Genomic DNA, 26,097 nt, shown 5'->3' on the forward strand with positions numbered 1-26,097 from the left:
AGCAAAGTGTTCAGGGAGGTGATGGGCAGGTGTCAGGTTAGGGTTTCTTTCCGCTTTAAATAGCTATCCGCAGTAACTCCTTTACTAAGCTATTGCTAGTTCCTTCTTTCATATCAGTTGCTATCCAGGGCCGGTTTTCTAAATTTGATGGCTTTTGTTTCATTCTTTTACACAGAATAATTATAGAGAAAAATGTGATGATTCTTAGTATTGTACCAAAACTCTGTTCCCAGTGCTGTCAGTCCTAAAGGTTGCTATACCAAGCCACATATGATCTTTTCGTCCAGAATCAAATCATTTCAGTTATGTTCAGTACAGTTCAGTTTAAGTACTGCAGTTAATGTGGGAAGAAAAAAGGGCAGTATGACATGAAGGCAGTCTGAAATCAGTAACATACACAACTATTTTAAAGGTGTATTATTAACAATTATAAAGTTACCGTGGAAGCATGGAAAAGTATCTGTGTGAAAAATGCCTTTTCATATCAGCACAGTGACCCAAGGATCTGGAACTTGCTCCTTTTGGCAAACTGCAAGGATCTGGTTTTGCTGAGCTTCAGGAAGTAAGGCAAATGTGTCAGTCTGGCCAAGCTTTCACTAAGTGGGCTCGCCAGTACAGCAAGGTGTGAGGATGATATAATATTTATAATTTTTGTTTGAATTTGTTGTAAGGCTCCCAGGTAATGTGCTACATTTACAACTATTTAAATAATAAACTACACATTTTTCATCTTTGCCTTATGATATGTGGATTGAAATAAATTGAAAAGTTAGTTAGTTCCCAAAAGAATGCTGTTTCTGAGAGCTGAAGCAGATTTAGCGAGTCAGTTGTTGCTAGAGAAGTAGGCAGAGGAACTTATTATATAGTTAGAGATTTTTTGAACAGGACAGCTAAGAAAAGTAAGAATTTCAAAGAAGTCCATCTTAAGGTGGCAGTCAAAAATTGTATATCCTTTTTCAGGCAATGTGTCACTTGTATAACTTATGTCGTATTGCTGGTGTAAAAGTTTTTGAGTAATGTCTAAAAAGAATAACAAAAAATCCAGTGTCTGTATATTTATGATCTGAGATAAGATTTCCGTACTGTAAATTAAGAAACTATCGCTTTAAATACACCAGAACTAGAAAACTGTGTACAGTGCACTGTATGGCTTTGCTTTCTCGAGTTTGTACTACATGCAGAATTGGGAATCTTAGTCTACTTCACAGTGTCATTCTAATCTTTTTTTAAATTATATTTGTTATTGCATTATTATTGAGTATGTTGGTAATGGTAATAGAACTTATTAAAATCCTGCATTTTCTGATATTTTTCCCTCCTAGTTGGTTGATAGTGACCAAGAATTGTATAAGAACTTCCCTCTGGTAATATCAGAGCGTTGGCAGCAAGAAGTAGCAGAAACTGTTTATGATGCAGTAAATGCAGACACGGATAAAATTGAGGCGAGGAAGAGGACTAAAAATAAGCAACTTGGCCATGAGGAAGGTAATGTTTCCAGTGCACATCTTTTCATTCTTTAATGCTAGATACAGTTATTAAATATGTTCCAACAGGTAACCTTTTATTTTACATTGTTAATCTGTAATTCAGAGAGTTCATGCTTTAATGATTCTTCTAGGTTTCATTTAATTCAGTTTGTATTTCTTAAAATACTTTGAGATGTTTTATGATGTAATTTGACTTTTTAGAAAAGTTATGAATGAATCTTTTAAAGTCAAGAGGGATTACTGTATGGTGCTTTTGGTTATCCATAAGTTTGAGGTATTTTCAGTAATGTGTATCTGGGATTTGATTTTATGGTGAGGATAGCATCTGAATGAAAAAAACGAGACCCATTGTATCCAATGTAATTCCTTTGAATAAGGTATTGAATTATGTACTTGAGATCGGTGACAGTGTTGGGACCCTCTCTTCTTTGGTATGGGGTAACCCTTTAGTGTGTTCATCACCTTAGGACATGTTTGCATTGACCTACCTCTTGTAGAACTCCACTGACTTCAGAGAGGCTCCATGAGTTTGTCAATGCAGAATGAGCTCCTTCACCTGTCCCTACCCCTCAATACAGTGTTCTGTTGTGGTAGTTTGAAGTGAGCCCATATTTCTTCACAAATTCCCTCTCTCTCTCTCTCTCTCTCTCTCTTTTTTGTTTTGGTCTTTTGTTTTCATATAGTATTTTAAAACAATTTATAAATGATGGCATTGAAACATGGGCACATTTCAAAATGCAGACCAAGGCGTGGATAAGTTCATGGAGGAAAAGTCCATCAATGGCTATTAGCCAAGATGGTCTGGGACACAACCCCACCCTAAGCCTCTGACTGCCAGAACCTGGGAGTGATCGACAGGGGATGGATCGCTAAGTAATTGCCCTGTTCTGTTCATTCCCTCTGAAGCATCTGGTACTTGCCACTGTCGGAAGACACTGGCCTAGATGGAACATTGGTCTGACCCAGCATGATCATGTTTATGTTCTTAAAGCAGAGCAGCTCCCCTTCTCTGTAGTGTCTTAACTGTTGCCTTCTTTCTGCATTATTATTTTTGGCATATTTTCATAAATTCTCAATTTAGTGAATTGGGGGGAAAAGTAAAATTGAACTGATGGGGCTCTCTCTGTACGTTTGAGCAGTTGAACAGAACATTCCACTTGTAAAGGCCGATATGCTGTTCCGCAGGATATTCAGTGTTAATTCTTTCAACAGTAAATCAGGTGCCTTCTTTAATAGGGCCAAATTCTATTCTTGGTTACTTCAGTGCAATTTCATTGCCCTCAGCTGTAATGGGGTGCAGAATCTGGCTCAGTGTGTACATGTGTGTGTATATAATAACTAGAAGGCAAAAGGTAACACATTATAGAGAATATTATGTGTACTGAATCTTCTGCTGAAATTTAACAGGCTGTGAAAACACTAGTAAACCTTTTCTGAACAGAGCACATTTCCTGAACACTGGGTTGTAGCTGATTGTGTAAAATGAAGTTGTTATATTCACAGATTATGCACTAGGGAAGGACTGCATTATGCATGGGTACATGTTGAAATTGGGGAACCCATTTTTGACTCAGTGGCAACGTCGTTACTTTTACCTCTTTCCAAACCGACTTGAATGGCGAGGAGAAGGAGAATCACGGGTGAGTCTGAAATTAGTATAACAAACACAGTTTTTGTAAACTTACCAAATGTAGATAGGCATTTTTGCCAAATCTTGAAGTCCATACTCAGGAAAACTCCCACTGAAGTTTGAGTTTTTCTGGAGTAACTATAGCGGGTCAGATTCTTATACCTCTGCTCACATGGAGTCGTACTTTACTTTGTGAGTAGGCACATTGATGTCAAGCAACCTAAAATAGACTTTACAGACTTGTGGGTTTTTTTTTTTTAAGAATTGGGAGTTTATCAATGTATTGTTTTTTCATTTAGGACCCCTGGAGTATTTATACAAAAAAACATAAAATGGTAAGGCAATAGAAACACTATAGCATTGACCTCAAAGATAGTGCTATAGTGTTTATAGTTCAGTCCAATGGTGATCGTGTTTTAGGGATGTCATCTATGTATTTAGCTACACAACTGTAAGAGATTTTGAAAATATAGTTCTTCCATTGCAGTATTTCCTGAAAACTTTTATGCAAAACTGCTTGCATGTTTTTCCATCTGTACATTTGTAGTGCTTCAATAATCCTTCGCAGCTCTTTGACATAGACAGTAAAATTGTCTAACTATTGATTAAAGTGTTTCACAGCAATACTGTTTGAAAGAAAATAAAGTAAAATGCAACTATTACTGGGGAAAACACTCATTTAGTTCATAATGACATCCCTTTTTTGCAGTGCCTTGTTTTGTGCTGTTCTGAGTTGATCTTTTGGTAATTTTTGGTGACTAAATCCTTTGGTAAATTTCTTTGAATACTTTCTCTTACTTTATGAACTATTTTTAGTTAGTGTATTACTGAAAGCTAAGGGTCAGGTCATGCTAACATTTGCTCCTGGGAGTAACTTTATTCACATGTATATTCCCAGTGAATTAGGGTTCAGCTTTAGGTCTGTTGGGTAACAGCTTCAAATTGTAATTCAGCTTTCTTTTTGCAATGTGTGGTAGCAAAATCTACTGACAATGGAACAGATAGTCTCAGTGGAAGAAACTCAGATTAAAGATAAGAAATGCATCTTGCTGAGAATTAAAGGAGGCAAACAATTTGTCCTGCAGTGTGAGGTGAGGCAACTGTAAGTTTTCAGTGATCACTGAAGCAGATGTTTTGTATACAATGATAAAACCCAGTGGTAACATAAAATATTTTTCAAGTCTGAACTAAACTCATGAAGTATTTGCCATGCTTTACATGTGAGCTGGGAGGGATATGGCTGTACTAGGTTTATGCATCACATCTGAAAACCTGGATTTCAATGGAACTTGTCAGAGTGAATTCAGTTTAATAATAATGGATAAAAATGTCAAAACTGACTGACTAATTTAGGAGCGTAAGTAGCCTAGTCTGTGCATACAAGCAAACTAATTTCCCAGCAGCTCAAGGAGTTAGCACATTTGTAAAGGATGGGGTGCGCACACACACTCTTTTTCAAGAGAAGTAACAGCTTTGCTTGCTACCATGTTGCCTGGGTTTGACTTAGTGCTTAAAGATGAAAGGTTGAGTGTTACCAATACCCTGAGCCATTCATTTTCCAATGGAAAATAAAGTACATTGTTTAAAAATGCTCATAGGGAAAGTGGTATTCCCCAGTATGTGCACTCGATTATGACAACTTCTGTATCCCTTTCAGAGTGACCCAGAGTTTGTTCAGTGGAAAAAAGAGCTGACAGAAACCTTTACTGAGGCACAGAGGCTGCTGCGTCGCGCCCCCAAGTTTCTCAATAAATCTCGCTCAACAGTTGTAGAGCTTTCAAAGCCACCACTCAGCCACAGGAATAGCAATGGGCTGTAGAAGAGATGAGAGAATGAAGGGGAAAGCTACTCCGTCACCATGTATGAGGGCCACAGCATCATTAGTTACTTGTACAATCCCTGAACCAGGAATTACTTAGAAGAAGAAACCTTGGATGTTTACAGCATGGGATGATGACAGGACTCTACATCTGGAGATTGTGAAGACTAAAGCAATGACCAGGTGAATTCTCACTAATAGCAGTAGTGAAAGTTGCCAAATGTAGAGGCTGCCCATTGTTCCCAAGCATCGTCACACCCTGGTGGTGTTCGAATGGTCTGTTATCCTAGAACTACTGAAGGAAGGAAGATAATCTTTTCTTTGCAATACCCTTGTTTTGGTATGTACCAAACCTGGAAACTGAAATGGTTACTACTCTTTATCATTTACATGTTGATGTCTGTTATTGACATATCCCAGACTTCGGCAGGAACTGCAAGTTTGTCATGTGGGATAACAGGTAATCTTACGTGTTGCCTTGTTCTTTCCAGCCATCACTATTGACTTTAATATATCCTTGCTCCATACTGCTGGTGATCAACAATGTGACTCTTATGCACTTCAAAGTACTGATTTCTAACTGTCCTGTGGTTTGAATGTTGTTGATACTTCATGGAAACATTGAACTCAGATTATTCCCTTGATTTGTTGTACTCACTAATAGTAGCTACCACCGTTAGGCTTCTTCTACTATATACAAAACTATAACTGACACAATAGAGTAATAATTGGTGAAGAGGAATATATGGTAGCTTCATCTAGTGGTCTGTTGTATAAATTGACTATCTGAGCACAGTTTTTAAACAGCAGATTCCTTTTGACAAGTTTACAGTGAATACAAAGACAGTTCTTTTCCATGTCAGCTCAACTGCACTTTTTAAAAATTAAAAAATTCTGTAAATCCAGTGCATACTAATGCACATACTGGATTAAAATGTATGGATAACTTGGTATGTATTCTTCTGGATTGCTCTTAAATTGTTGGACTCATAGACTCTTCTCTCGCTCTCTTTTAAAGTAATGTGTTCTCACAGCATAGTTCTCCCAGACCTTCATCTTAGCCAAGCACTTAATATTCACATGCACATCAGATGGCATGACTTTCAAAAAGAAGTCTGAATTTCCTTTTATAGAGAATTCAAACATTCACACTGAAAACAGTCTGAGAATATTGAGGATGAAAATGACAAAATAAGATGATTATATGCCAAATTTATGTAAATTCTCCTTATGTCATCATTCGTTTGTCAGATGTAAGGTGATACTTCAGAGAAGTAAAAATATTGTACATAATCTTTGGACAACTTTGAACATTTCGGGACAATTTCTATTCTGTTATACATACTGAGAGTCTCATTGAATATAATGGGTTTTCAAGAGGTGCAAGTCAGAGGAGAATTTGAGCCTTCATCCAATTCTGTATTACATTGTTTATTGCGGATCACGTTCTGCTGAGTTACATGGGTACAACTCTCATAGAAGCAAAGTCAATGGGACTTGCACCAGTGTAAATGGGAGCAGAATTTGCACCAGCAATCTGTTTTGCCCATCTCTTCTGACCAGTTCATTTCTAGCTTGTCTGGCTAACAGTCAACCGCAGAGCTTCAGAACTGTTTCATCGACAGCAAAGTATAAAGTGCCAAAAAACCTCAAAAATTATTTTTTTTAAAAAATCCTCTATTTATCCTCCACATTCTTGTGAAATTGGATGTGTGAGCTACTAAACCTGGGGGTGGCTTAATAAATCTGACAGCAATGCCAACCATTTTTCTTATACTTTGATATAGTGTGAAGAAAAAATTGAATTTTAAAAAATATTTAATGCTTGGCAAGTGGTAATTTTAAAAGGATATTTACACATTTGTTTTCTTGGATTACTTTTTAAAATGAGCATGGAGTTCCATTTTCATCTGCTGAAAAGTGATGTTAGAAGTCCAGGTATATTTCTATAAGCAGTAACTGTGGTATTTCCCTAAACTCATGCCACTATGGAGTGGCAGATTTTTAGTGTAATCTACTGTACATTGGATATTTTTGAATTGTTTTCCGAGAATACCACACACACACACACCTATTCTGATTTGTGTTTTGAATAAAAAGAAAGCTCACTCTAAAAATAACCTCATATCATCTCTTCCTCCATTCATGTTTTATGAGTTCAAGGTCAATTTGATCAGTTCCATTTGTTCTCTTTCAATTATTTCCCGTAGCTGAAATTTTCTGTCATAATATCCTTTGGGAACATTTGTGGCTCTATGGTTATGATTCTGATATTTTCATAATATTAAATTCTAAAATGCTGTTTTCTGTAGATAAAAGGAAGATATAGCTGCAGTTAAAAATTTGTGCCCCTAAAACATTAATTTCTTTGAATCAAAGCTGTGTAATAACTTGTGGAACATACGTTTATTTTAAAAATTAAATTACAAAATAGAGTTGGTTTGACACTTGAATATACTGTAGCTTTGAACATTATCACCTCATTTTTGTAAGCTATTTGAAATTATCTGGATTTTGATTTTTAAAATGGCAGTAAAATCATCTGTCATTTAATATTCACTGCATTCCCTTTGATAATTGCTTATAGGAGTCAAATATTAATATAAATATATCGTTATTTATTTTCCTCCAGTTTTATTTTTGCCCAGAATATTAAAATGAATTGTTGAAGCTTTGTAGAAGTTTAGTGTTTTGCACCATTCCACTCTCTTAGTCAGTAATTTCACATTTCTGAAAGAACGATTATCTTAACAAAACCCCCACACTTGTATTCATGGTAAAGTATTTTATCACTAATAAATGAAGGTTTCGCTTGGAAAACTTAAGAGTCAGATTTTATACTGTAGAGAGAGATTTAAAATTTAAGAATTCTGAAGCCAGAGATTTGTTGTCGTCTTAACCAATTGTTGCTATTTTAGATATCAAATTCTATGTCTTTATGGGAGAAAAACAATTGTTTTTTCATGAGGATCTTTAAAGAATATTAATATGTTGTAAAACTTGTTAAAAATTGAAAATGTGAGATCAGACTTGGTATTGTCTTTTAGACAGCTGAACCCCCTTTGTACACTCAGCGTGCTTATAAAATGTTCAGGGAACTAAAAATTTTTAAAAATAGCTGGTTGCCTCAACAAAGCTAAATTCAACATTAAATGCAGCTTTTCAATATGTTGCTATCTGCAAGGCTGTAAATGTTTATTCAGCTCTAGTGCCGGCTTTTATTTTATGTATTTGTAGGTAACCTTTTCCTTTTCATTTTAGAGCACTGAAAATATATTCCAGACAACGTCAGATTCACCCTCATACACCTTGGGTGTTGCTGGGGATATTTCTCAATAATTCTGTATATTAGTTCTTCTGACATATGAGCTGATGAATCTCTGAAATCCCTAATCCTACAGAGACTTGTTTATGTGCATCAGTGTAATCAAGCCCCTGAGTAGTGTGATTGAGACTGTGCATATGAGTAAAGTTAAGCATTTAAGCTTTTAAAGGCTTGGGGCCTAACAGGCTTCAGAATTGTCCTTGAAAGACATGGGGCTCACCCTACAGTTCTCCGGGTGAAGAAAGACCATGGCAGTTTGAGTGTGCAAGGAATAAGTTAGGCCTTCCGATTTACTGTTGTGAATTAGGGCCCCGATTTGGGACAGCGCTTTAGCAGGTGTGTAAGTCACATTGACGTTTGTGCTTTAACCGCTCTCCCGAATTGGGATGCTTTCCTGAATCAGCACCTAAGTCTGGGAGAAGCAAAACATCATTCATTTATACTGAAAAACAGAAGTATAACTGTGGAACTCTTCAGAAATGGGTATTTTCCATTAGTTGGGACGTGCTGTGCGGCATTTCAGTGAACACCCTGTAAAATGGCCCAAGGCCTCATGGTGTTTAAGCTAAAAATTAGGGGCAATTGTTCAGATCTATTAAGTGCTTGAGTACGAGCTTGCAAAACTGTAGAGGAACATTTATAATGCTGTTAATTTCTTTACCCAGGTATAGGTCATCCTTGTAGTTTAAATATCATTGTTTAAATGCTTCATCAGAAAAGTTATGCTTTAGCTTCATTTCATTATCATGCTAGTCCAGCTAGATTTAAGGCTAAAATCTAATATTTTTAATAATACTTTGCAGAGATGAGCTTATTTATCATCATAAATACATGAGTGTACTGAGTGTTCATTTGGGGCTTACTCCAACACCTATTGAAGTCAGTGGGCATTAGATCTAACTGTCAGTTCTCAGAATGGAGAGAGGTAAATAGTGGTGTCCCCCAAGAGTCTGTACTGGGACCAGTGCTGTTCAACATATTCCTAAATGATCTGAGAGAGAGGGTAAAGCATCAGATGGCAAAATTTGCATACAATAAAAAATTACTCCAGATAGTTAAGTCAAAAACAGACTGTAAAGAGTTACCAAGGGGTCTCACAAAAGTGGGTGACTGGGCAACAAAATGGCAGATGAAATTCAATATTGATTAAATGCAAAGCAATGCACATTGGAAAACATAATCCCAACTATACATATAAAATGGTGGGGTCTAAATTAGTTGTTACCGAACAAGAAAGAGATCTTGGAGTCATTGTCAATAATTCTCTGAAAAGATCCACTCAATGTGCAGTGGCAGTCAAAAAAGCAAACAGAATGTTGGGAATCGTTAGGAAAGGGATAGATAACACGACAGAAAATATCATATTGCCTCTAGATAAATCAATGGTATGCCCACATCTTGAATACTGTGTGCAGATCTGGTTGCCCCATCTCAAAAAAGTTATATTGGAATTGGAAAAGGTATAGAAAAGGCAAACAAAAATGATTAAGGGTATGGAGCAGCTTCCATATGTGGAGAGATTAATAAGACTGGGATTTTTCAGTTTGGAGAAGAGACGACTAAGAAGGGACATGATTGAGGTCTATAAAATCATGACTGGTGTGGAGAAAGTAGATAAGGAAGTGTTAGTTACTGTTTCTCATAACACAGGAACTAGGGGTCACCATATGAAATTAATAGGTAGCAGGTTTAAAACAAACAAAAGGAAGTATTTCTTCACACAACGCACAGTCAACCTGTGGAACTCCTTGCCAGAGGATGTTGTGAACGCCAAGACTATAACAGGATTAAAAAAAGAATTAGATAAGTTCATGGAGGATAGGTCCATCAATGGCTATTAGCCAGGGTGGGCAGGGATGGTGTCCCTAGCCTCTGTTTGCCAGAAGCTGGGAATGGGCGAGAGGGGATGAATCACTCGATTATCTGTTCTGTTCATTCCCTCCAGGGCACCTGGCACTGGACACTGTCAGTAGACAGGATACTGGGCTAGATGGACCTTTGGTCTGACCCAGGATGGCCGTTCTTACGTTAGGGTTTAAAAGCAAAGGCACTGAGATGCTGGGTGAGTTTAGCACATGCCTGGACCATACTGTTCCTGTATGTCGGCCCAGCGTCCACAATTCGGCATGTGGAGCGTTACTGAGCTCAGTTACATTCAAGCTTCCTGTAATTTCAGTGACTCCCTCAGAGATGTGACAGAGCTCCCTCCCCCGCACTCCACTTTCCCTGAAGAAAAAATAAAATAATATGGCAGTAATATTGCCACTGTTCTTATCAATATACATGTATTCACAGTCTTTTACATAGATTACAGGACATACCGTGCATTTGGGGCTAAAAACAAAGAAATCAGTTCAAGAAATCAGTTCAGGCCCTGATCCTACAAACTTTTAAGCACATAAACACTGCTACTGAAGTTAATTGGACTTGATTCAGCAGCACCATTAAGGTCAATGGGAGTTTTACCATTGACTTAAAGGAACATAGGATGAAGCCCTATGTGCAAAAAGTTACTCGTATACTTACTTTTTTAGTATTGAGGCCTTAAATATTAGTAAACTGTTCATGAAAGATGAAATACCTGGAGCTCTGTGTTTGTTGTGATTTTCTTTGGCTGTTGTACAGACAGCTACATTCCTATTTAATATCATTTATTTTTACACGGTGTAGATGTGCACAAATCACTTTCTTTACTTTTCCCACTTGGCAAATATTGCTGATGCAGTTACCTTAATTCTGAAATATTCCCATTCTAAATACTTATGGGGACAGGTTATTTTGAACTGTGCTGCAGAGAGTAAAGAATTCTAGTTGTGTTATTTTAAGAAATGAGTCAATAATTCTGCAAGTTAAAAAACCCTGAAAATATTATTATAAAAAATTATAGTATTTCTTAATTTGTAATATTGTACAAAATGGAAAATATCTAAAATATATCGAGAAAATATATATTCAAATGTCTGCACAAATTGCAAATGATTTAATTTTGTGTTTCCTGTTGATTTATATTCCATGATGTACATATTATGTGGATTGTCATTTATTGCATATTGGCTGTTTTAATACTGTTGTTAAATTGTAATTTTATTTTATTTTAAACTAATCATCACAGACCCAGCTTTATTTTGTTAATGTAAAGGTTGCTACTCTGTGTAGGTATAAAACCAAGAATTCTATTTTAACAAAAAAACATTTTATATTATTTATTGAATCCATATATTTCTTCAACTTGTGACATTCCAGAAAATTCCTGCTCCTTATCTGTATAGCTTGTTATTTAACGAGATGGCAGTTCCTTTCAGATAGAAGTAAACAGCTTTATTCTGTTTTTTTTTCATAAATAAAGTCAAATTAATTTCAGTAACAATCTGTCCAGTTTACCATTTTATTGTAAAAATAAAAACACACCCTTTTTTGCAGTTACCTAGATCATCTTTTTAGTGCAATGGCTGAGTGAATGAAGCATCATATAAACATCCTTGCAAATAAAACCCATCAGCTCAGTTTGCTGGTATTCACAGCTTTTATTCCTTTTATTCCTGAACATTCCAGTGAGCGAGGTTTTATTCTCAAGAATGGTCATGGAAAGCAAACTGTTACAAATGCTAGTGCAAATAATCACAAAAGGATTTTTACAGTGGCAGTGCTGTCTCAGCCATTTTAGAAAGCTCATTACTAGTCATGGAAAACATGAAGAGTTACCAGTGCTCACAGTTTTTTTTGTGAACAGAAAAAGGGACTTCCCCTGTTCATAAAGCTTACATCATCCAATCAGGAAACAGAAATAGTGTCATGGAACATAGGTGACCAGTCACACTGCGTGGCTAGCAAATACTCCTAAGTTGAAATGGTACTGCTTAACTCCCACTGAAACCTTCAAAATGGCATTTCAATTGTATTTAAGTGGCACATGGGTCTCCGGCACATGGGAATGCATTTCACCTATAGGGAGAAGTTTGCAACTAAACTATTGGCTGACTTGACTTCTGTCTTCACAAACTATTGTGACTATTGGACAATTCTGTAAAATTATGATCTAGTGGTGGATAATTTACTAACAGACAATAGGGCTAAATTTATTAAATAACTCATTTGCTAAAACTCACCCATCTCTAAGCATGCCATCTACGCTTTGAGGAATACATTGCAGCATAAAAGAATACGTTTTTAATCTCCACGTATTGGGAAACTTCAAGTACTCTTTAGTATTTCATTAAATAACATCGTGCTTATGGAGAGCTCACCATCAAGTGTTCCTTTTACCCACCATCGGAATTAAGCCTCTTCTTCTTAACAAAAAAGAAAAGGAGGACTTGTGGCACCTTAGAGACTAACCAATTCAGCTGAGCATAAGCTTTGTTAGTCTCTAAGGTGTCACAAGTCCTCCTGTTCTTTTTGCGAATACAGACTAACACGGCTGCTCCTCTGAAACCTGCTTAACAAACTAGCACAAATGCTTAATTCAGAGCTGGAGACAGCACTGTGTAAGGCTGACTACTTTTCTTTGGTTTGATTGTTTTTGTTTTGTTTTCCATTTTCCCAGTCTTAAATTGTTTGACCACATTTAATTGCTATTGCTATCAAGCAAACCAGAATTTTGAGCAGTCCTGCCTCATGAGCATCCACAGAGAGAGATTAGGCCACAGTGAAGTATGCAGTGCTGCCATCATAGAGCTTCTCTCTGAAGCCCTCTCTTAAATGCACTGTGAGGTTGATAGAACTGATTCCAAATCAGTTAAACCCAAACATACCAGAGCAGAACAGGTTTCAGAGGAGCAGCCGTGTTAGTCTGTATCCACAAAAAGAACAGGAGGACTTGTGGCACCTTAGAGACTAACCAATTTATTTGAGCATAAGCTTGCATCCGATGAAGTGAGCTGTAGCTCACGAAAGCTTATGAAGTCCTGCATTAGAGGGTAGATTGTACCTTGGCATCAGGATTTTCCTGACGTGCTTGTTGTTTCCATTCTAGCTTATTAGAGAGCGGAATGGAGAGAGGCATAAAGGGATTTCGGTATGAGGCTGTAGCTGAGTACCGTGGAAGGATAAAGTTTTCCCTATTGAAATATGTACTTGTTTCTTTCTTAAGAGAGAGCGGTGACTGAGCAGGTGAGGTGAACTAGTGCAAATCAAAGCAGACTGAAAAACAGAATAAAGTTAGAACTTCCTGAGAGAGGCATTTTCTTACTCACTTCATTTTTGTGACTTAATTCAGAAGCAGCAGTAGAGGAGCAGATTTATATTAATAGCAATGAGTGATTAAAAAAATTGAAAGCGAGCCTGTTTTCAGTGTGTGATTTAATGGTAAGAAAAGCCAGTATCTGTAAATCACTTTAGATATTGTATCTGAGGAACATTTGTTTTCTGTGTTTTGTTCTTTTCATATTTATTGCGCAGAGGAGGTTTTATACCTCATCAATACACCACTGGTGCGCGTTCGAAGCCGGATCTTCCACAGAGACTGTGTGTTCCCAGGTTCCCGTCCTCGGCAGTTTCTGTGCTGTGCCACACTTAAGTTACTTCTACCATTATTGTTTTTTTAAGAATTATTTTGAACAGCTAAGCTGCTTCTGAGTGTTGGTCGACTGCTCTCATGCAAAGAGAACTCCAATAAAAACCCCATGTGAGCATGCGATTGTGTTTCATTCTTTCCATGCAATTGTGTTTCATTCTTTCCATGCGATTGTGTTTCATTCTTTTAAAAAAAAGGACAAGGCTGCATGAGCTTTTCTAGGTAAGGGTACACTGGCCTGTTGGGCATACGGGCACCGTGACTCAAGGTGACGCAGATTTTAAGACCCTCCTAAAGAAATGTTTTGGGAGGGAAGAGGAGGAGAAGGTTACAGGAGCATGACATGTTTGCACCTGTGCAGTGAGACTGTTTAGAAAGCTGAGGTCATGATCCCTCTGCTGCGCTTGCCAGGGCTAACCGACGCCTTATTCTCTGTGAATGGTATTTGCCTTGGCAAGGTGGGAAGCAGTTCATCCCCTTTTCTACTCTCCCATAAAACTATGCTTCATACAGAGAGCATATCAACTCCACCCCTACCAGGCAGCCGGAGTCTAGATGATTGCGTTACATGTGGTATATAAAGGCAGTTTCCCGCCCGCTTTCCCTCACTCTGCTTTGCACCCTCTCCTGGAAGCATGGAGTCTTTGTTTAGTCTTCTACTGCTTTCATCTCAGCTTGTCTTGGAGGAAAGAAGTAAAATCTCGAGGAAAAAGAAGGCCCTTAAAGGAATGGCAGAGAGAATGATTGGTTATGGGCCCATCACTGAGACTTCAGGTTACCGGTGCATAGGGGGATGGTGACTTTTCTTTAGCTACTCATCTCCCCTCCTGCCGGCCACCCTGAGTCCTTCCAGTCCGCAGGTTGATCCCAACAGGCTGTTGTTCTGTGGAGCAGAGTTAAAGCAGCTGATGCTTCACAGGGCCAGCAGTGTGAGCCAGGGCCATCTCCTTGGGACGGGAGCGCTGTGCTCAGATTTCTGTCTCCCTCGCCCTGCGGAACCCTGGAATTCAGCACGCTGCTCTTCTCCAGGCACGGAGTGCAGGCCCTGAAGAGCCTGCATGCTTTTTTTCTCGGGATAATTCTCCTCAGGATTTCCTGAGGTGACATGGGGGGTTCCAGTTTCCCTTCCCTACCACTAAGAAGCTCAGAGAGCTGCCGCCCACCACAAGACACAGCGTGCCCCTGTCCGGACAACTTCTCTGCTCCCTCCATCATTTTAGAGCAGCGCTTCCTTCATTCTCCTGGCACCTGCTTTCTGGCTCATCAGGAGGAGCACGCTCCTTCCACAGCTCTAATGCAGCCTGGTTTCCTTGCAGGGAAATGCATAACTCGCAGGATGTCTGTCAGCATCTGCAGTGGATATGGAAGGCCCCTTTGCACAGCAGTGTGGCCTTCCCTGCACAGGAGAGTGACTGACTGGATAGTATCGATGGGAAGGTGGAGGATTCCCTCAGGAGGGTTTTGTGACCCTCCGGATGTTCTCCACACTGCTTTTATTACAGACCTGGCCTCCTCTCTGCATTCCTCTCCCTGGTTCCCTCCTACGCTAAGACTCCAGGGACATAAAGCAGCCCTAAGGCCTATCTAGTTGGTATTATCTGACATCTACATGGCAGTAGGGCCTAGAGGCTAACCAAGTCAAGGTTCCATTGTGCTAGGAGCTGCACAAACATGTTGTGAATGCCCTAAATTGCTTCCATTTTCCAAGCACGTGAGGATTACTCTCGTTTTTGCACTCTTTTAGACAGCAGCCCAAGATGCATCACTCCTGCGTCATCATGGATGAGTTTATTCCCATGCCTTAGGCTCCTGTCAGGGTTCTATTGCCTCTGCTCCGCCTTTATTTGAGATGTGTTGGGTTGGGCAGTGCCTGGCTCACTAAACAAAGATAACGCACATGCACAAAGGATTTCACCAATATCAAGTCTTCAGTTTTGGTTCATACACCACGTGGTAAAATCAGCAGATTTACAGAAACGTAATGGGCAAAGTTGATTATGTTTCTCCTATCTGTTCAGGTCCCTGGAGGCCTCCAGATAGCTTAGCCAGAGATACCTAGAGCTGCCAGAGACACATTCTGCCATCCAAGAGGCTGCAGTACAGACAGAGCTTTGCCTCTGAAAATCCCTTGCCCAAAATATCACCGTGAAAGGCTGCTGAGTAACAAAATGGTGGGAAATGCCGATGATCTTCGAGAGCCTGGTTCCTACAGAACAACTCCCTCCTGTCACTGCCCTGGAACGAGAACCCTAACGCACGCTAAGCTGAGCGAGACTCGGGACAATCTGACCAAGTGGAACCCCAAAAGCGAATGCAGAGAGACGAGGCAAATGCCTGAGCATTGCATCAGGCACTGCCCCCGTCAACATCCTGCACTCCCAAGGAACTGCTTAAGATAAGTGAGAACAGCAGGGCGAGGCTGTGGTTTTGGAGCAGGAAGCTATGAGGAGTTAGGTATGGACGCAGCTCTTTGCCCACTTTCCCAGGCCGGTGTGCAGAGGAAGGTAATCAGATCGGAAGCAGAGCTGGGGCAGGGGCAATGGGGGCTTCTTAAATGACAGGCCCCCGCTGAGATGCATAAAAAAAGAAGAAAAGCTTGGGGGAAGCCCAGATCCAGCCGGAGGGGGGCCGCAGTTGTGGGGCTTGTACCTTATAAAGGAGGGCCGGTCTACCCCAGAAAGGAGGGAGCACTTTGTGTTTATGTTCTGGGGACTCCTTTCAGTGTCGATGTGGGGTCCCTCCTCCTCCATAAGACAAGGGCATCCGGCAAGTCTCATGCAGCTTATCCCATTCCTTCCAAAGGTAAGAAAAATCTCCTTCTGTCGCTAATTGACAAGTGCTCTCTCCTGGCTCTGATTGCCTGCACCCCAAGAGCCAGGAGTTCTTTCCCGTGGACGCCATCTGTCAAAATGCAGCGAGAGACAGCCCTGCCAGCAGCTGCTTTCCTGGGCGAAGCCGTTGTCGTGCATTATCTGCCTGCTGTGGGGAGTGGGGAGCAAAGCAAGGGAGATTTAGGAGAGCACAGGAGCCTATGGTATGCGTCTGAGAGGGTGGTTTAACTAGGGCCATTGTTTCTGAGGGAGCTCTGTCACCACTGGGCCACCAGGGATTTTGTAGCAAGGGGCTGTTACTCCACAGTGCACCATGCTGCTACCTGGGCAAGGTACAGTTCTGATTTTTGCAAACAATTCTTCAACACTGTAAGGGCCCAGTGTAGGTTTTAGTGATGCGCTGCTATCCCTGCAGCTAACGGGTTATTTTATTTATTCATTCATTCCTTGTAGCTAGTCAAAGACTGTAGGCACACTTCCCACAAAAGTTAGAAGGAAAGCTACAAACGACACAGTGGGTCCCATTCTGAGTGTGCTTCCTGCCCAACATTGGCTAGTCATGCCTGTGAGATCTGTAAATGCTTTACAAGTCTCCAGGGAAGATTCTAGCATTGGCTGTGAACACTGAAAGTGATAGGAAACTGTTTCTCGCTTTGGCAGTGGGTTTTCTACAGCTGGATGAAATTTTTTTAACTGCAGGGGCATTTTTGGTAATAAAAAGCAGTTATGTTTCTTGAAAACACTTTGATTTCAGAGAAATTTTTGGAAGGGGAAAAATCAAACTGAAAATACCTTAATTTTGAGTTGAAATTTTTGTTTTGGTTCTCAGAAAAAAACAGAATAAAAATGGTGATTTGAAATGAAACAAGATGGGAAAACGGGTTTAGTTTGAAATCTACTGGAAATACTGAAACTTCCAAAAAAAACCTGTTGCATTTGAAATTTTCTTTGAAATCAAATGGGATTTTTCAAACAATTCTATGTCTTTGTGTATTTGATGTCAGTTTCACTGTTCCCTCTGTGCTGTCAACCAGCTAGTTTCCCCTGTTCTCATCTGTGGCCCTTATATAGGGCACACAGAAACATGTTAGTGAATAGGAAAATATGATTATAAACCCACAAAATTTGGCAGCATGAGGCTGTTGCAGGAATAGCAACTTAAAATGCTCTTAAATCATGTTTTGAAGTTCACTGGATTTCAATCTGATAATGTCCCTTTTTATACATCGATTTCCATCATGAAATTGCGTCTACAGAAACCTTGGTGACCGTAGGAGGCAGACGTACTCATCCAATGATCCAAACCGGGGCTATAAATGGCACCTCCCTCAATCTCTCTTCAGTGCTGCTGGTTTTTACTGCTAATAGTGCTCCTGTAATATTCCCATTTACTGTCCGGCGTTACAATTTAATGCCGTTTCATCGTATTTTAGGCTAAAGTTGCTGAGGCTTTTTATCTGTCAGCCAAGAAAGCAACACCTAGAGTCATCTGGTGGGAAAGAGTTTTACTGACACCTGTTACTTCGATACATCTCCTTCCCCACAATGAACAAGATGCAATGACTGAGCTCAATCCTAGTGACGCTTGCGCATTAGAGCTTTTTGTTATGCTTGTAAGCCCCAAAATATCCTAGATACATGTCTACCCCACATGTGAGTTGGTAACACAGCTTGAATCAGTCAGAATGGCTACGCAAGTGATAAACAAAGCCGTGTGGCCTAGTGATTGGAGATTTGGACTCGGGAGAGCTGCGTTCTGTTCCCGCCTCCACCCCAACGTGCTTGGTGACTCACAGGATCTGGCTGTGCCTCTTGTTCCACTCTTGGTCTGTCTTGTCTTTGGGCAAGAGGTGTCTCTTCCAACAGATCGGAACGCATTGATTCGCTGGTGAAAGGGCTGGCCCGAGTGCAGAGCAATAGAAAACCAGACTCATTGTTTTCTGTGCTAAGGGTGTTTTGTTCTTTTTAGTACTTTTCCAGGATCAGGGTGAGAGAGATGATGTCAGAAGGTGACACTGGCCCATTCAGAGGGAAGAGGCCAGTGCACCTGGGACTGCTCCGTTGATCCCCCTTCCCCCTGCCCCCCGTTAGGCTTAGGAGAGGCCACCTAGGCCCTAGAAGAAAGGAGACCTGGAGACTCGTAGAGGAGTCAGACAGGAAGTTAGGCTAAGACCCAGGGAGCAATAAGGAAGAGCTGGCAGCAGCTGCTTGGGAGTCCCAGGTGAGGGAGCTGAAGTTGGATGGGCGCTGTCCCAGGAGTGTTGGTGAGAACTGACCAAAGCTGGGGACTCCCTGGGCAGGAGCCATTGGGAAAAGGGCAGATCCAGCGTGGTCAGAGGAAGCCGAGCCCGGAAGCCAGAGGTTTGTTGCAGGAGGGTCGATCCCCTGAGCAGGGGCAGGGCTCGCAGGCATGGAGGTCTGGGGAGCAGAACCCGTGGGGAGCCCTCTGGGCGAAGACCTTAGTGAAGAGCTGCAGGGAGGCCTGGAGACTGAGGCCTTGGGTCGGGGCAGAAGGAAGTGGCAACACAGTGCTGCTTCTGACTGTCGGGTGGGTGACCTGGGAGAGTTGCCCATGAAGTGGGGAAGTGTTCTATCTTTGTATGTTTACAGTGGGTTTGTCAAGAATGGTTTTACTGTGAGGCTTGGGAGGGAACTACTGCACTGGTGTGCAGGCAGAAATTGTGCCCAGAGGTGGGGCTTTGTGTTGGACACTGGCAGACTGTTCCTTTCATGGGCAAACAGAAGGGGAAACGGAGGCAGGCACACCTGTCATGCAGCAGCCTGCTGCTGGATCACTCTGCCACAGATGCCTAGACAGATACGTGATCAACAGCTGTTGTTGAGGCTGGTGCCCTGGGATTCACTGGCAAGGCGACAGTTTAGGGCACTCAACTGCAGCCTTGTGGCCCATTCTTTGCTCCTGAGAGTCATATTCCCCCATCTGGCTAACAAGCTGCACTCGCTCAGCAGAGACGTCCAGGCTGGGCTGTCCTCTTGAGTGCTGCCGAGCAGCTTTTAAATTCTGCTTTGGCTCATTCACCAACCTAAGCTTATGTTTCCCACCTTTCCCCGGCGTCTCACAGACTGCCCGGCCCCTGGCTCTCCCTTGGCAATGGTTATAAACATTTTCTACGTGACAAACACATCCCAAATCACACAGGATGCATGCCCACAATGCTAAATCGAGAACTCATTCACTCAGGCCATTACCCAGCACAAACCACGGTGCAGGAATGCCTATGATGAATCTGAATTCCCACTGTTCCTATCCTGCTGAAGTACCTCAGAGTGGCATGAAGAGCCTAATCCAGACCTCTGAAATCGCATGCCTTTGAACTATTCACTTCAAGTGGGACTGGGAGGTATTTTTAACAAGTGTTTGTGAGACACTTTGTATAACTGTCAACCTTGCATGAGGGAACTGAAGTCTGATATTCCTGTTTTCCCTTCTCACTAACATCTCTTGAAACCTCTGGCACCGGCATTCTGGAAACATAACCATCACTGATCCCTTGGGAAGCAGGAGAAAGCGAGGGGCTGGGTACTGTGTGAGAGAAGGTGGAAAAGGCGGATAGTTGGATACCTCTTGCTGCACAAGTTTAATAGCAGCTCTCTGAGTCCAGAAGCCAAAAATCCCAGCCCCGCTGGGTGTTCTCCCACACAATAATGCCTTCCCTTAAAAAGAAAAAAAAAGAAAAAAAATCTGGCACTCCCCTATCCAGGTTCTGAGATCCCAGTTGATTAAAGGCTTAGACTGGTGTGCTTTAAAAATAGCAGCGTCTGGTGTTCAGTTCCGTCTCGTTGGGGTGAGAGTTCGACGTAAAAGCAACGTCTGACGGTAGGTGGCACATAAAGTTGTTTGTTATACTCAGTAAGAGGCTTCCTGAGCCTAGCACATCACACTCCTCAAACCCAACACAGAGGCACCCAGGAAAGTGAATCCAAGTTAATTTAAAGTCTGAATTTGAAATAATTAGTTAACCTGAATGAATTCCCCGTGTGGACGCTGTTCTGCAGAATTGTGGCACTAATTCAATTTTTTTTAATTCACTTCAGAATTATGCCATGTTAGAGAAACTCCAGTGGGAAGCTGCCATCGGCAGAGGACCCCGGCTGCTGTATTCCACAGCGCAGGTATAAGGGAGAGTATTTTCACTCTGTCCTACAATCAGTAGGGCCAAACTTTTTGGCTATATCAAGCTTGCTGGATATTTTGGCACAACAGTTGACACGATTTTTTTTCCATTGTGGAGAGCTGGACCTGTGCTATTTTAAGTGTTGCACACAGGTCAGCTGCCCGTCTGAGATGGTGATCTCATCAGATCTCACGCACTAAGCATGGTCAGGCATGATCAGTGCTACTTGTATGGAAGGGAAACCGAAGGAGCTGCAGGAAGCAGTGGTGGTGATTAAGTACAGACTCCGTTTGGAACCATCCCTCAGCCTCAGGTTGGGGAGCCCTTTGGCATTAGAGGTGCCTTTTGAATGAGCTGGAACTAAGGTCCTCCTGGCCACATGCAATCATCCGTTATCCTGGTCCAGGCACTCTTTTACAAGGGGTGAGATGTACACTTGCGGTTTTGTTTGTACTATAATTAAAGTAATTTATATTGTGAATCTGAATGCCCCCCACAGTTTCAGCGGAGTAGTGTTCTTCATTTCCTAGTTTTGAGCACCGTTGCTCCGTGCTGTTAAACAACTTCTGAATCCCACCCTTGAGCTGGCTGCATTTCTGAGGCTGGTTATGTGATTTGTGTGCATTGGTGATTGATCATCTAATCTAGATAGATAATTTCAGATCCAACAGATACTCTGTCAGTGAGCGCTTTCCCCTGCATTGCTTTCTGGTTTTCATTTCATTTTATTTTATTTTCAGGGGCTTGGCCAATCTCCCCCCCACCCCCCATTCTATCAGTTCCAGTCTGGGTGGTGGTTCACCAGCACATGCAAGTCGTAGCCCCATGTTGTGTGCCCTATTTCATACTGGTAAAATATACCTTCAATTACCAACCTAGTTTGAATTGTCTTTCCTTCTTACTGTGGCCTTCTGCTCTTAATTGATTTTCTGCCTTAGCCTGAAAGTAAACAATGATTATTGATAGATCTGCATTCAGCAAGGGCAACTGTGATTGTCTAGTCCGACCTCCATTGTAACACAGACCATTTGACTTCCCCCAAAATAATTGCTGTTTGAATTAGAGCAGATTTTTTAGAGAGTGGTTTTCAGCCTGTCGTCCGTGGAACCCTGGGGGCTTTGTAGACTATGTCTATGATTTCCAAAGGGGTCCGCACACACCTGCTGCAGGACAACATCCAATCTTGATTTAAAAAATTTCCAGTGACGGTGAGCCCCCCATGTCCCTGGATAAATTGCTCCAGTGGCTAATTACTCTTGCTACCCTCAGACAGAGGTATCGGATTAAAAGGGTGGCACTCTCATGGAATGAAGGCAGTTTTCTTGAAGGGAGAATCTTTAGTAGAAGTGGTATGCTGGTAGACAGGTTTTGCCTGGCAGCAGAGGTGGACCAACACCCATCTCATTCAGACCCAGGTTCTGTCAGAACAAAGCCGTCCTGCATTTAGCCGGCTGCTGCCTTTGCAGAGACTGTGCATGAGCCCAGTGGTGGTGTGAGAGGCTCTGGCTGCCTGAGTGGCTTTAACAGCTGTACCTCCTCCTTGGGGCTCTGGCTGGGGTGGCTGGAGTGCTTCTGAAGCCAGCAGGCTCTGGGCAGAATTGTACAGCTCCCTGCCGGGCAGAGGAGAAGAAACACGCTTCGAGCCATTCCCACAGTGTATTTCAGTGAAATCCCTCCGGCAGCTAGAGCGAGGTTGGCAGGGCCGTTTGGCAGGAGCTGGGTGCAGAGCGAAGGGCCTGCAATGCTGCTATGTGCCCCTGGGAGCCAAGGGAGTTGCAGCCAGACAGGGAGTATCTCGGGCTGTGGAGCAGATAAGGAAAGCACTAGCTGGAAATGCCGCTTCTGATGCCCTTGGGATCTTGGCATTATCTGGGCTCTGTGCTGCATGGCAGTGCCATGATGAATCACCAACAAGGTGCGGGAACCAGCTGCCACGACAGTTCTTCTGCTGTGTCTCATTAGCAATAGGGCTGCTCTGACGCCTTCTGAGCCAGGGCAGGGGTGGTGCCAAGGCCTCCCGGCTGCTGGGCCAGCAGGCAGCACCTGCCAAGTGCCAGCAGCCGGACGTGCGGCCTGGGTGTGGATGGCTGGAGTGGCTCCCGCCTGCTGAGCTCTCTGCCGGGACTTTTCCCGTTGGGATGTGTTTCACCAAAGAACATTCTTAAACCACTGATGGAAACTTTCTTCCCTTTGCATCAGACCTTCTTCCATCCCCAAATATCTGGTTATGTTCAGCTGTGCGTGCACACGGGCAGGTCGGTGCAGACGAAGAGCGTGTGTGAGTTGCATGGAGGGTGGACTTGGGGTGGCAGGTGGGGGACGATGTCCCCCTCCCTCATCTTGCCCCCATATAGAATTCCCCAAAGCTCTCCCGCCTGCCAGCTCATTTGGCTGTGGGCCTCGGAGCGGCCAGTCGCCTCACTCAGACCTGGAGCTGGCCTTTATTTTTAGCAATGACATGTGTCAACTCAGCTGCTGCTATCGCAGGGGGCGGGGGAAGGGGAGGGGCGGCCGGGAGGTGCCTCCTTGCCACTGGTCTCTTGCTCTCTTTGCTTTTTCTGCTTGGTAGGATCCTTTAGCTGCTAATAGAGCCGGCCATCCGTCTAGGACTTTAACTCCCTGAATCCCGCAGCGCCGCTTGTACAAAAGGTAGAGTCTCTGCTTGGCTGGTTTGGTTTGTGTCCCAAAGGAGACGTGTGTTGCTTTGGGATCCAAAATGTACTTTTTTGGGTGTGCTTGTTGCTGGGCTCTTGACTCCCAGAAGCGGGTGGGGGGGCTATTTTTAGCCAGCTATGAAGGGCTACAGTAACAGGTTTGCCTTTGGTGGACTGCATCCATTTGGCTATTTTTAGCCAAACAGTAACAGGTTTGCCTTTGGTGGACTGCATCCATTGGCTGGTTTTTCTCTCCCAGCAAACAGAACTTGTGTGTGTGGGGGGGTGTGCACGCGCGTGGGGAGGTGGTGTGTGTGTGGGAGGGGGTGCGTGGGGGAGGTGGTGTGTGTGTGTGTGTGTGTAAGGACAGCACAGTGTGTGTCACTCTCTTGGTTTTTAGACTGCATGATTCATTCACCAGGACTGTTATTTTGGGTACTTGTCACCACTATCTGCCCTGCTCTCCTCCCCCTCCCAGAATCACCGATTGCAGTAACGCTGCAGGGGACTGAACTCGTGGAAAGCAGAAACACGCTGCTTTCTGGCCAGAATCTCATGTTGAGAACTCTTGCTCATATCTGTGATCCTTCTAGCCCCGTAGCCTGTCTCTGACAGTGGCAACACCGGCTACTTCAGAGGAAGGTGTAAGAGCCCGGCAGTAGCAGTTATGGGATCATTTGCCCCCCATATTAGGTCTCCAAAAGCCAGAGATTGGCTGAAGCCCCAAAGCATGGGATTTAATAGCCCTTCTGCTTGTTATCCTTGATGGTAGCTTTGGAGAGAACTCTGCAGTGTGGCTGCTCTTAATAACAAGTTTCGTGTAAAACACCCGGGACCAAATGTCCTGCCTGGCGTAATTATTGCTTGTAAGGTTTGCAGTCCGAAGCTGCAGGACAGTATCAGTGACTGCAGCACCTGGGTTTCATATGTTAGTTTTGGAAGCTGTTTCTCAACTTCCTGTGTGAGCTGTTTGCTTCCGAATGAAGTGTTAACTTCGCCAGTAGACGTGTGGCCATAACGTTGTGAAAACGTTTGTCCTGTTGAACCCTCGCTCATGTTCAGCCTCTCAGCAGAGTGATCAGCAGCTCAACTCACTAAGGCTCGCAGCTCAGTGGTGCTTTTCCAGAGCCACAGGATAAGGGAGGAAGAATTTTCATTTGCTCGGAGGTAACATAAATTGTTGTACTGAAATGTCCCCCCGAGGCGTGTGCCTGGTCTGCCTCTGGGTTACATTCTACTAACCTGTATTTAGAAGCTGCTGACGGTGCTGCCTTGAATATGAAATGCATAACAAAAGGGTTAAGGAAAGTTCTGACTGGGGAACCTGTCATGCCCAGATTTCAGTCTGTCAGTGAGGGCTGGGGGCATCTCCCATTCGAAAGTCTATGGGACAATTCATCCCAATTTGCATATTAATAAGCTACCAGCGCAGTAGGCATCAGGTGAGCAGCACAGAATCTTAACCTCCAGCACCCCTGGGCAGCTCCCGGCTGGGCGTGCCACTCCTGCCAGCGGTGTGGGGAAATGTTGGTCAGGACTGCAGGAGTCCATGTGACGGACGCTGCGGAGGGGTGATGTGCGCGGCTCAGTGTCCCGTGATTCAGAGCATCCCAGCTAGTACCACGCTTTGTTGGAGCCCCTCCATGCGGCTAGGCCTGGGAGGATTCATGGAAAACCTCAAAGCCACTGTTCTAGAGAGATCTCCATTGTTCTCCCCTTCGCTGTTCAGTGCAAAATGGACCCTGTGAGGCAGGGCACGACCTTCGCTGGCTGGGAGCTCACAGGGCCTCACCTGGCTCTCCACGCAGTCACGAGGAGCTCTTGTCACTGGCTTCAGCGCAAGGCCAAACCTCGAGATGACCTGTTGAGAGCAGGGAGGGAGGGTCAGGAGCTGGTGGCGGATGAGATGGTGTTGCCCCTCCTCCTGGCAGGGGTGTCTGCTTTGAACAACCAGGGTGACCATGCTGGTGTGCGGTGACTGTGCTCCTCACACAGCTGAGGAGGTGGGGAGGGTGATGCAGTGAGCCAGGACTCCTGGGTTCTGTTCCCAGCTCCCCTGCTAAGTGCTAACACAGCTGTAAAATGGGGATACTGTTCAGCTCGCTGCCGTGTTGTGAGGCTAAAGTCATGTCTGTGCAGCCCAGAGAGAAGTGTTATGTCTGCCAGTTCCCCAGCCTCCCGTCCGGGCCGGGGAGCCCAGGGGAAGGCTTATGCCCTTGCTGCACCCGAACAGTTAATGGAATCATTGGCAGCCTGGGGAAGACTGTGGGGATGGCTGGTGTAACGCCTGCCCCTGCACCAGAGGCCCTGCTCACACCAGCAAGCTGAGCCTGTGCTGGAAATGGCCTGGAGGGGGACAGCCTAGCGCCATGGCAGGGCGGAGTGAGGACAGGGCTGGCCAGGGATGTCTGTGTCACCCTTAATCAGTTGTCAGTCCCGGTGCAGGCAGAGCTGATGCCAACAGCCATGTCCGCCTTGGGCTACCCAGGCCCTTTATCTGCCGGCAAAGAGCCTGGGGATAATTCAGAGCCCCCAGGAGAATGGGAAAGACCCTGCTCTGCTCGCTGACTCCGAGCTCTGAGCTTGTAAAGAGCAGCCCGGCTCGAGTTCTGCCCTCCTGATCTACGCTGGTGTCATGTCAGTGCCAGGGGCCTCTTGCCATCCACTGCCCAGCACCCCCCGCCTCACTGAAAGCCCGGACAG

The 26,097-nt window shown here is 43.4% G+C and overlaps 2 protein-coding genes across 6 annotated transcripts in view; both read left to right on the forward strand.

The window, feature by feature from the left end:
* GRK3 (G protein-coupled receptor kinase 3) overlaps positions 1 to 13,894 on the forward strand; it is a 121,703-nt gene extending 107,809 nt beyond the window's left edge. For 3 of the 4 annotated variants that reach the window (XM_048821761.2, XM_048821762.2, XM_048821765.2), the window contains 4 exons: positions 1,323 to 1,485; positions 2,991 to 3,127; positions 4,095 to 4,208; positions 4,775 to 13,894. In XM_048821761.2, the coding sequence (XP_048677718.1) occupies positions 1,323 to 1,485; positions 2,991 to 3,127; positions 4,095 to 4,208; positions 4,775 to 4,936 (576 nt within the window). In that variant the 3' untranslated portion in view covers positions 4,937 to 13,894. The remainder of the gene's footprint in view (positions 1 to 1,322; positions 1,486 to 2,990; positions 3,128 to 4,094; positions 4,209 to 4,774) is intronic. The other variant, XM_048821764.2, reaches the window with a different exon arrangement.
* A 6,523-nt stretch (positions 13,895 to 20,417) lies between these two features.
* MYO18B (myosin XVIIIB) overlaps positions 20,418 to 26,097 on the forward strand; it is a 201,723-nt gene continuing 196,043 nt past the window's right edge. The window contains exon 1 of one of the 2 annotated variants that reach the window (XM_075120125.1): positions 20,418 to 20,442. The gene's annotated coding sequence lies outside the window, so the exon portion shown is untranslated. Of the gene's footprint in view, positions 20,443 to 23,287; positions 23,390 to 26,097 lie in introns of those variants that run through there. The other variant, XM_075120124.1, reaches the window with a different exon arrangement.

This window comes from Caretta caretta, chromosome 15, assembly GCF_965140235.1.
Source record: "Caretta caretta isolate rCarCar2 chromosome 15, rCarCar1.hap1, whole genome shotgun sequence".
NCBI classification, from domain to species: Eukaryota; Metazoa; Chordata; order Testudines; family Cheloniidae; genus Caretta; species Caretta caretta.